The following is a 12,113-nucleotide window of genomic DNA, read 5'->3' as shown; positions in this document are numbered from 1 at the left end:
GTCGTCGTGGCTGATCGGACGTAGCTGAATGGGTCAACTGTTCGCCGTGGAGAGCCTGAGATCCATGGATAGTATGCGCATTAACTGTTGAGCGAGCCGGAGATCTGCGGAGGCCATGCGCATTAATTGTTGAGTGAGCCGGAGATATGCGGAGGCCATGCGCATTAATTGTTGAGTGAGCCAGAAATATGCGGAGGCCATGCGCATTAATTGTTGACAGCGATAGCAGGGCATGGTCCCCGATCGAGCTGCAGAAGGATGTGACCGTAGTGGGTGGATAATGAGGTTGGGCTTCTGAGGTCAAGAGTGCCGAGGTCGGGTGCCCAAGTCGAACGCCTCGAAGTTGGGCGTCTTCAGGTCGGGCGCCTCCAGGTCGGGCGCCTTGGTCACGTGCCGGTGATGCGTTCATACGTTTTGGGGCAATCCGTTTTTCCCCCAACAATATTAAATTATTATTCTATAATACATAATGTTATAGTACTATATTATAATAATATTATATTATATTACATTAATATTATACTATATCATATATTTATGTATTAATACATATTATATTTTATTATGCTATGTTATATAATACTGGTAATATCCTTTATGGTCATTTTGTCACACAAAAGTATTTTCTCAATTTGTTTACCAAACACATATTAAAGTGCCACGACACTTTAGAAATGGTTACCAAACAGTAAACAGATTTTTATAAACGCTCTGCTTCAGACAGCTCTATTTCTAACAACTCTACTTCCAAAAGCTCTACTACTAACAGCTCCCTCAAACAGAGCCTTAGTATAGTATGGATAGCATGACAATAATGATGCAATGGCTATGAGGTGGAAATGGTAGGGACCATGATGCCAAATGCTGAGGCAGACTGAAATGTTTTTATTTGTCCATTTCAAGCCAACAAGAAATCATGCACTCCTCATTGATAGAATGAAACCTATCTTTGACTCGTTTGGTTTGGTTTGTGAGAAAAAAAAAAAGTGGTTTCAACTGAAAAATGGAGATATGCCTGGTTGGAATTAGAAATAAAAAAGTATTTTTATATGAAAATAAGATTTTCATATTTTATTAAAAAAACTCTTAGGATATAAGAAAATTTTGTTCTCATTGGATGAGAATTAGAAAAAAAAAATTCAAAAATATCATCAAGCTTTTAAGTAGATTAAGATAAAATTTATCTCTTCATTAAAAGCATAACAAATATTTATACAACTTTATAAAAAACCTAGATGCTCAACCAAACAAAAGCAATTCTGAAATATATACTTTTTCATGGTAAACTAAAAATTATTCTTTCAGACATTATATATCCAAACATCAATTTTTTTAAAAAAAATTCCGCAAACCTAGCAACTCAATACTTCTTTGGGGCTCGTTTGGTTCGCGGGAAAAAAAGGGGGGAAAGTGTAGTCAACGAGAAAGTACTGAGATGCTTCTTGTTTGGTTGGAGTTTTCAAATGAGAGCGATGGAAAAGTTGTATTCCCATGCGAATATGATTCCCACATTTCATGAAAAAGTCTTTCCCATGAGAAACATGGGAAAGTTACTTTCCTATGAGGCGGAAATCACTTTATTTTTATTTTTTCCCAAAAAGGCCCTTCAGCATTAAAGAGGCATTAAAGACTTAATTTTTATTAAGGGCATAATAGAAATTATACATAACTTTTTCAGAAAAGTAGATGGCCAACCAAACATAAGTACTTTGTAAATTTGTCACTTTCCCATGGTCAACCAAACATGTCAAAAGTACTTTCCTAAGCATCCTCTTTCTAGGAATTTGTTTTCCAAGAATCATATTTCTAGGAGGAAAAATGCTTCCCGCGAACTAAACGAGCCCTTGATGTCGGTTTTCTCTGCTCTGGTATGCTCGAGTCCTGTTGTTTGCTCTACCTCATGCAGCTACTTGATTTTTGTGAGAAAAGGATAATGCCTTATTTATGGTTATTTTGTTGTGCTTTTAGATCGGTGCTGTGAGTGATCCATCGGTGGATAGGCGCGGAGGGAAGTGGATCCTTCTTTCGCGCAATCCCTGGGGGGGCAGGTGTCTGGATAGGTAAGCGGGACCCGCATTGAATAAATTTCGGTTTCGGGATCACAATATTACAGTGCCACGTAGAGAGAACATCGTACTTAAAGCATAGCCGCGGTTCACCTAATGCCGGACTTGTCATTGGTAAAGGCCCTTCGGAGATGGTAGAGCAATGGATAAGATGGGAAGGATGGATACTTGCATAATATTAATAGATTTGGATGACTATATATATATATATATATATATATATATATATATATATATATATTGGAAAGAATTTGTATGATGATGATCAAAGGCATGGTGACAACAAAAAACTAGAAGATTATCATAAATAAAGCAATGTTTCTAGCGAATGGTCAAACATTAGAATCATTATTGCATTCACGAGCAAAGTGCGGCGTTACAAAAATTATAGCGTTAGTGCCTGATTACAACCTAATATTTAAAAGCAAGATTTATACTCGACAAAGTACGGTGCCTCCTGTGAGAAAAGTTGTGTAATTAGTGTAGCACTTACATAATCTAGAAAGCTTTGGAGTCATTGTTGTGCTACTTATTACACATGTTGTGCAAGTGTTGCACAATGTCGGATACTTATTATAGTTGGATTATCAGCAAATATTACCATAGGGCAGTTTACTGTAGTTATATTGTGCATACAAATGCCTTATATGTCTAATTAGATGTCATGGCGAGCAAGCAAACACACAAATACACACACAAAAAAAGCAAAATATTGTTTTAAAGAATCAAAAATATATTCTAATACCAATATAACTAGTTCTTCAACAGAGAATGGACTGCTGCATGATATAACACATGCCATGTACTTGTGTATGAGAGATCACATAGCAACAGAAAGATGCAACTGAAGGTTCATATGGATAATATAACAAATCTCTACTTCATTTTTGTAAAGTCAAACAACTAAGATGCACCACTTGTTGAAGTATTTTTAAATTATAAGTCTACCCTTCTTTTGTCTTTTGTCGTCTTTGTCTAGTATAATTTCTTTAGTCCCACATTGAAAAGAGATGAAACTCAAAAGGTCTTTATATAGTCTTCAACCTTTTAACTTTGTGAAGCAAAAAAAATAAGTAGCCCATGCATGCATGAGCCCAATAGTGGTTCCAGGCAAAATTGGTGGATTCGATCCGGAAACTTATAACCGATTTTTTTTTGTAAAAGTGTCTTTTAAATAAGCAAATCTTATCTTCCTTTTGTTCATCCTCCCGCTATTTTCTATGTTCCTGAGCGATGATAGACCGCCATTACCTGCTACACCGAGATTCATTCTCCGAGGGGCGTGATCTATTCTTAAGGATAGTGATATCACGCCTCAACCGATAAGTTTTTCCTTACCATCCGTTATTTTCGTAACACCATTGTCCTGGTCCTGGGTCACCACCCATGATCCACCGGCTTTTAACTAAACCATTTGGCTGACTCCTCCATTTGAATAGTTCAAACTAATGGCATAGAATAATGACTCTTCTCTGATTCATGAACAGGTCTGAAAAACGTTCTAGAGTCATTGCCGGAATATTAGAACATTAATCTTCAACACCACAAATCGACATGCCAAGGGCATCATTGCAAGTAAAACAAGATGAAAAAGTCTTCTAATAGCCTCCTTGGCTTAAGAATAATATTGTAGCTTCAAAGTTTCCAGCATCTATCATGAGCAGTTGATCATTATCAAAGGCTAGTGGTTGCCAAGGATTTGCCAAGTGGAGCATTCACCTTTTGTGCCTTAGCTTAGCGTATCTCTCCGTGTGACATGCATGATTGGCTGACATGATGAGGGCTGCACCTTACTTGAGAAAAATAAGATCCGTGCATCAAGTGGCCTCCACCATGAAGGCCAATCATCGTGCACTAACAAAGTGCGCATAGGGAATCAATCAATCAAGCACAAAAATCAAAAAAAGGAACTAAGTATTTACACAGGTAAATTATACATAAGCTGGTGAGAGGACAAAGCCTGTGGTTCCAGCGTCCTTGTATTCTCTTATTCTCTCTGATTTTATGGGCTCCACCCATATTCGTTATGTGTGAGAAAACACCAGCCAAAGCTAGGACGCCTAACTATACAAAGTATGGGAGAGACTTTCAACAAATAAAAAAATAGAGATAGTGAAATTCTTTTCTTTTATTTACATAAAAAAGAGCAGTCAAATCCTATCACTGCATGGTAAGACCCGGTCAAATCCCATCTACGGGTGGCAATCTAATTGGATTAGACAAAACATAGACCAGATCGAATACATAATGAAAAATATATATATTAATCCAAATTCAACCTATTTATTAAATAGATTAAAAAATATAAATCTAAATTTGATCATTTTATTGAATGAGTAATCTAGCTCGGTTTATAATAGATTGAAACAAGTTAAATAGATTAAATTTTTACTCCTAATCTTATCACTGCACGATAAGTTAGCATGCATCTTTGAGATTTTTTTTCTTCTTCTTCTTTTTAGGGTACAAATGTTCCTTCAAAATTTAAAAGCATATCATGGCCCCAAAGGAGTCTAACCTCTCATTTTAAATGATTTGGAGGGCCCCTACTTTCCTCATGAGTAACATTATCTTGGATCAGTTCTTCGATGACTGTGATTTCTCAAAGTTTAGGACATTTGTAAAGACCGCTTGATAGGCATCTTAAGTGTCACAGACTTGGGCCCAAAAACTTAGTTAGCTCCTACTAAGGGCCATCTATATTTTGGATTCTGCTCGATCCTGCTGGGTTCTTCTCGATCGTGTTATCCCGCATTGAGAGACTCGCATGACTAATAAAGACTACGATATATAATAGACGTGGGTTTGATACCTTTTGTTATGGACCCATAACCCAAAAGTTTAAGCTGTTGGAAAAAAAAACTAGCCCAAGCTAATAAACTTATGCGACATCTCTTTCATTAGTCAATGTAAGACTATGACAAAAAGCAAGCTCCCCAAGGAATAACAAAGAATTTGGCTCTTTGTCATTTGTACAAGCAAGCCAGACAATCAACTATTGGAGACTAATGAATTGGGTGCAAGTGGTTTGATTGATTCATTGTCAAACCATACTGAACCTTCGACTGACGAGAGAGGTAGGGCAATGATCAATGTATATAAAAATAGGAATAACAAGCACCCTAAAGACTATAATAGTTGTGACCCAAATCCAAAATAGTTTTCTAAGGCCAATGGTCTAATTCTGTTCAAGGTGTTTACCTGCTTGTTTAACCCGAGCTATCTACATGCATCATAGGCAATGGAGACATCAAGACTACCTTATACACTATTTACATAGTGTTCAGATGAAAGCCCACCTCACTAATTAGTTCAATATGGGGCCATCAAACTGAAGTAGCCAACAAAATCTAAAGTTGAGCCCATTTTAGTAGATGAGCTGATGGATAAAACGGGTTCCAACTCAAAATCTAGATATCAATTCAGATCAAACATATACCATAATATATACTAAATCAATGCATTTATTTTATAGCAACATGATCGGGACAAAGTTTTTGATCCAATTAATATATGTAAGATTTTTCATCTTGACTCGCGATTTGGTCATAATTTGTGCTCAAGATTATCCGGCCATTTCTCTCGGAGAAAAGAAATGCTAACAAAAATCACTAGACCATACCATTATCTAGAGTCATTGCTCGGAAGATTTGTCCTTCCCTCTTTTTTACTTGGCCTTCCATGGTTCGTGGAAGAACAGTTCTCTTGAAAAAACAGAAGTTCCTACCTCACAATATACTGAAGACAGCTGACATCCCCATGTAGTGAAGCCAAATAAACATTCCATAAGGATTGTACTTTATACAGAGAATTAAGAATTCCTACTGAGTGATGTACCGAAGACAACATACATCTTATATTTTTTGGTAAATTCCATCCATCTTATCTTACCAACCAAATAAAACATTCCATGAGGGTCACCACCATCTTGTTCTCTGTATGCTCAATACTCACATAGATCTGGTCTGTTATTAATTAAGGACCACACACATCTACAGGACATCAGGCGGCTATTGATGGAGTGTGAAGTCTCCGAAGTTGTGCACGTGTTTCAGAAGTCAAATAGAGCTACTGATTAGGTCACCTCCTATGTTGCCCATCATTCTGGTGATATTTTATAGATCCGCTTTGCACATGTTCCGCTATCTTTGTATAGCATTTTGTCCAATGACTTAGATGGTAGTGCTCATGCGAGACTAGTATCAACTGCCGATGTAACCAGAAAAAAACAAAAACAAAAGAGAGAGTACAAGTGTGGATAAAATGAGGAAGAATCTTCCACTAATTCCTAATTCAATGCACAAACAGGGAATAAATAAGAATAATTTTTAGTAGGGCAATCTTTTCCTAACTCATTAGATTACAGTCCTGCTACCCTCGTGTGCATGAGAATGTAAGCGAGGGCTCCTTCAACACTTCTCTCTGCTCCTCGGTCTCAATTTATGGCGAATTTGCATTAAGATTCCAATCTTTGGAGACTAGAACTAGAAGCCATCAGTGTCTTTGGAGACTATAAGTGACACCACTATTTGGTGCTGTAGTCTGCCTTTTACTAACGTAATACATGACTCTTAGAATTGCAATAATCAAAGGTGGCCTTTGAGGTTCTTAAGAGCAAGCAGGGGACGTAGGCCAAAAAACGAAAACAGAGAAGTTAAATGCTTATCTGATTGGAGTAATATGCGATGAAGGGTCTGGGGGAACTGAAACCATAACTGCTCCTTCTAGCATCTGATTTACCTTCTTCATTGAAGGCCTCAGCGATGGCTCCTCCTGGATGCACCAAATGGCCACCATCACAAGCGTCTCAAACATCCCCATGTCAGCCATCGCCTCTTCATCATTGCCTGCCAAAAGTTCCAGATTCCCTTCTCTGTAGCAGTCATAAGCCCAATATACCAGCACCGCTCTGTCCTCGTCCCCGGCCTCTGCTTCCAGGTTCTTCCTGCAGCATATGATCTCCAGCAACATGACCCCAAAGCTGTACACATCCACCTTCGCTGTGATCGCCGTATTTCTAAACCACTCAGGTGCGACATATCCTCTTGTACCCCTTATGCCCGTACTCGTTCGAGACTGGTCGGTTCTTAGAAGCTTGGCCAGCCCAAAATCTGATATCCTGGCAACGAAATTCTCATCCAGAAGTATGTTCTGAGGCTTTATATCGCAGTGGATGATCTGCGTGCTGCACTCATCATGCAAGTAAGCAAGTCCCCTCGCAATCCCCGTGGCAACCTGTACTCGTTTAATCCAACTCGGCCTCTCACTCCCAAACAGGAAGCTGGTGAGTGACCCATTGCACATGTATTCGTACACCAGAATCCGATGAGTTCCTTCGTTGCAGAAACCAAACAATCTAACCAAATTCTTGTGGTGAGTCTGGCCGATCGATCTCACCTCGTTGGTGAATTCCTTCTCGCTGTCCTCATGCAACGTTTTATGTAGTTGCTTCACTGCAATCGAAGTTCTGGCGTCTGATGCCAGCAGCAACCCCTTGTAGACTGCTCCGAAAGATCCACTTCCCAGTTCCTCGCTGAACCCTTTGGTAGCCTCTTCAAGCTCCTTGTAAGTGAAGATCCTTAGGTTTAACCCCAGCATGGTCGTGTCCTGATTGTGCTTCATCAAACTCCTACTGTGGCAGCAGTATACCATAGCAAAGATTGCAGTAATCAAGATCAAATTGAGAAGCCCAGAGCTTCCCAGAAGCAACGATTCGACGAGAATCAAAGTGCTTCGATCATTTCTTTCCATGGCTCCAACTGTACCTGGAGGCGGAGGAAAGGAGGCATTATATTTGGGCACTTTGATGAGCAGCTTCCCTCCGACATTTCCCGTCCTCCCATTCGACAGAGGCAGCTTCTTCTTCCAACACTCTCCGTTCCTATAGACCGCGACCGCGCACAAGCAATCGCTCAAACAGAATGATCGGCAGTTCTCTTCATCCACCTGTGTGTAATGCTCATAGTCCGCCTTTGGCCAGTCGACACCGGACACCGTCTCCAGTTTGAACGAATCCGATTCATCTAGCTCGCAGCTCTGCAACTCAAAGTCTGGCTTGCAGCCTTTAAATTTCATGGCGGAATCCATGAACAAATAGCTCGATGGGCACCGGCAGTCGGGCCTCTTATTCTCGTCCAACACACAGAAGCTATTGAATCCACATGCGCCGCTCCCGACGTCGGTCAGAACTCTCGTGCAAATGTCTGAAGGAATGACGTCCACGGCCGTCCATTTGTCCCCCCATATCGCCTTTTCTGATTCCTTCTTCGGGTAGACGTAAACCGTGAAGACGCCGTCGACGTCGAGCGTCGCCCTCTGGTAGAAATCTTCGGTCGAATAGGTGCCGTTGGAGGTTATATTGATTTGAGTACCGTTGGTTAGAGCGTAGTAGAGGTCGCCGGACGTGCTGAAGACGAGCCGGGAGTTGGAGCCGGAGCCCATGGTGTCGGTGGCCCAGTAGGCGTCGTAGAAGTTTCTGGAGGGCAGCGGCGCCACCGGGTAGAGCACCAGGTTGCCGTCTGTCTGCGCCGCGAGAGCGAACCGGCCTGTGGAGAAGTTGGAGTCCATGAAGCGGGAGAAGAGGCTGAGCCCCGGGGTCAGGACTTGGCCCGGGAGGAGGGTGTCGGCCGGCAAGCTGAAGCTCTGCCATAGAGGGGAGGAGAAGCTGGGGGAGGAGAGGATGAGGTTGCCGGTGTCGAGGAGGGCAGCGTAGGAGGCGTTACTGACTCCGGGGTTCCAGATCTCGTTGCCGGTCTGGTCGGTGAGCGAGAGCTGGCCATCGGAGGTGAGCTCGAGCTTGGACCCGGCCTGCACGGGGGTGTCGCCGTTGGCGAACCAAACGATGGTCTGGGGGGAGGTGGAGTTGAACCAGATGGCGAGGATGAAGAGGGAGGCGTTGGAATCGAGGCGTCGAAAGCCGAAGGCGAAGTCGCCGGAGGGGGAGGGCCAGGAGGTGGCCCGGCCAAGGGGGGTCAGGGAGGTGCCCCGGCTCAGGTTGGCATAGGTTTGAGCATAGGTTTGAGCCGTTGCCGGGATAGTGAGGGTAAGAAGGAATAGAGCGAAGGGGATGAGATGGCGTGAGAGAGCGAGGGATGCCATTGTGAGAGATTTTTTTCAGCACCACTGGCTATTCTTGTTCCCGGGCTTAATTGGGCGGTGGTTGGAGACGATAACAAGACCTATGAGAACGGCGATGGTTCGGTGATGACTTTTCTCCATGGCGGACCTTTCCTTTCCCGAATGACTTGGGGGTTCTGGCGACTTTTAATTGGTTTCTCCGGTCAAGCCAAAAATTTCTCGATAAGTCCAGGCAGACTTGAATTGGGACAACATGTGCTTAAGCTGTGTTGACTTGGTCAAAGTTTTAGGGCTTAAACTGTCCTATTTGCTCCTTCGGATCCATACCAATTCCTGCATATTTTTCTATGCTTTGGAATCTAAGAAGTAAGAAGGGGTCTGATTTAAGCAGAGAACAGATCTAGATTTGGGATTAAGTTTAATCAGCTGGCTGGTTGCAATTGGACTTTGGGCTGGATCTAAAATTCTGTTAGCCGACTTCAAGTTTCTTTTCTAGCACGTAAGCCTTGATGGGCCAACACAAATTTCATGAGACCCGTGCATGGTCAGCCTAGAGAACTGGATCGAGGTTCGGAACTGAATCCTAACTCTCAAGTTTATTGAATCATTTGGTCCATCATTGGTCAAATTAAGTTTCAACATGGCTGAATTCAAGCGGAAAGGCCTTCTATTCTGTTGTTGGTCTGGGTTGGGGGATCCGATCGTGTATGAATCGGGATTGGAAGTGAATCCTTAAAATTATCGATATTAATATAAAATCAAAATATAATTAATGAGCCTAATAACAAACATGAAAATATGCATGTGTTGAAATCACCACTTAAAAGTAGATTTATTTATATATTTCATATTTTCTTACGCTCCTCCTCACATGTGGGCCGGATTTTTATTTAATGGGTGAGCCCAACATGTAAAATTTTTAATAATGAGGTTAAAGAGTACTGAGACAAGGTTCGAACTCAAGACCTTTGCTCTGATATTATGTTGAAATTACCACATGTCCCAAAAACTTAAGTTAATAGGATAAGATAAATTTATTTATATATTTCATATTTTCTTACAAAATATAAAATTTATGTTACAAATAGAGTAAACTATCGGGTCAAGCGGGGTTCATAAAAAGCAAACCCATATCTTGATTAAGATCGATGCTAGTAAGGGCTCGACCGAGTCTAGGTCAAGTTCGGGTCTATATATAGGTAACGAATAGTGATTACGATTAAAAATACCTTTGTTAGGTTGAGATTACTAATCTTATCATAACAACAAGTGATCAGATGAAGCGAGACAAACGTGGTTCAGGGTTATGAGGGAAGAAGTCGATAAAAGAAACACCAAATTGAAATCCTATGGTTATTTTAAAGAAATATTTGCATAAATTAGTGATATAGGGCGGCAAAGCTTACTCCTCTTTCACTTCGCTCCGGGCTTGAAGTCGTGGTCGTTGGAACTCATACTTTCATGTCATGCGAGGAGGCATTCCCCCCAAAGAAAAAACACCCGGAAGGTGACTAAACTCAAAATGGAGGAGGGAATCAAATTGATTGAGGTCGGAATAATGCAGTTTTGCATGCCTCAAAATTGATGGTTTTCAACCCAAACCTGTTCTTTCTTATTAATTTAGATTGACCATCTGCAGTAGTTTTTGAGGGGTCAATTGGACTGTCACGATTTGCGCTTGCTACAACGTCTCTCGATGCATGTAATTAGGAATTGCGGTAACAACTTGCTTTTTATATGGGGAAACAGGCTATATTAGCATACCTCGGTCAGAAGAGAAAAATCTGAGCTAAATGTTAGAAGACAATCTCTTTGTTTGCTCATTTATACATCTAGAGTTTTTTCCTAGGAAGCCAATAGAAAGCTCTCATCGTCCTATTCTATTCTCTTGAGTCGAAAGAAAACTCTACTCCTCGCCCAGGGATGTGTTTGATCGCCTGAAATGCTTCTTCTATGGTGCTTCTGCTTGCTTAAAGATCTTTTCTTCTTTCCACGGGCTAACGGGTTCACAAATAAGATTTAGACTGTAATTTGGACAGATTCTTAAAAGAAAATATGCTGGGTAAGCCAATAGATCCGAATTTTACAAAAAAAAAAAAAAAAAAAAAAAAAACCTAATTCTACTGAATTTTCTAAATAAATCTTAAGTCAAAGAACATAGCCTCATAAACAAAAACAATGATTCTCCCTGGATTGGCGAAACTAGGGATAAATAGAGATAAACGAGTACAACTACTATATTTACTGAAAATAGTAAATTTTTGGGCAAAAAAGAAAAAGGTTGTTTTCGTCTTTGTGTCCATGAATACGTACATGTTATTGCGTAGAGATGATGCATGCCGGGACCGGTTTCCGTCTTCTTCCATGATTGCCGGGTGATGTCATTTTGAAGTACGGAAAGATCTCATTTCTGCGGAGCCTCTCTTTTCCCGAGCACGCTAAATGGATGAATGACAAATGCCGCATCAATCGAATGGGTAGAAGTCTAGAAACTCATGGCCCATGCCATCTAAGGATTCAAATGATGCCATCAAATGGAAAATGGAAGTGCACTGCTGTGAAACTCTGTACTGTTCTGCAACTCCACCCTCTTCTGAAAAGAACAGTGAACAAATCTCTCTCTCTCTCTCTCTCTGTCGAGGCTTCTTTGGTCATTTTGGTACACACACTTTAATCAATGTAAGATGTGACAAAAACCTAGCATTGGATAAAAGATGCCAAGTTTATATCAAGAGATTCAAGACGTGTGTGGAGGCTTCTTTGGTCATTTTGATGCCACACTTTAATCAATGTAAGATGTGACAAAAACCTAGCATTTGGATAAAAGATGCCGTAAAAGCTTATGGTAATAGTAGCTTTTTAGTTGGGCGCGCTAATTCAGTAAGTTTGAATGGAAGCAATTAAAGAAAGCAGATAACGGCATAGGATTCCATCGATCAATCTCGATCTCCTTTTCTTTTTTATGTTAGA

General features: G+C 40.8%; 1 protein-coding gene across 1 annotated transcript; it reads right to left on the bottom strand.

Moving 5' to 3' along the window:
• Positions 1-6,321: 6,321 nt before the first annotated feature.
• On the bottom strand, positions 6,322-9,297 carry LOC103702294 (G-type lectin S-receptor-like serine/threonine-protein kinase LECRK3). Its single transcript, XM_008784656.6, has one exon. It carries the CDS (start codon positions 9,162-9,164, stop codon positions 6,729-6,731), a length of 2,436 nt encoding a protein of 811 aa, XP_008782878.4. The 5' UTR covers positions 9,165-9,297; the 3' UTR covers positions 6,322-6,728.
• Positions 9,298-12,113: the final 2,816 nt, after the last annotated feature.

Source organism: Phoenix dactylifera, chromosome 11 (assembly GCF_051530095.1).
Source record: "Phoenix dactylifera cultivar Ajwa chromosome 11, Ajwa_hap1_PhDact_Kaust_v1.1, whole genome shotgun sequence".
NCBI classification, from domain to species: domain Eukaryota; kingdom Viridiplantae; phylum Streptophyta; class Magnoliopsida; order Arecales; family Arecaceae; genus Phoenix; species Phoenix dactylifera.
The sequence above is the reverse complement of the archived record's forward strand: the minus strand, read 5'-3'. Positions and strand labels throughout refer to the sequence as shown.

Bases quoted from the DNA above. Each gene is read 5' to 3' on its own strand.
- LOC103702294 (XM_008784656.6), bottom strand. From the start codon at position 9,164: ATGGCATCCCTCGCTCTCTCACGCCATCTCATCCCCTTCGCTCTATTC.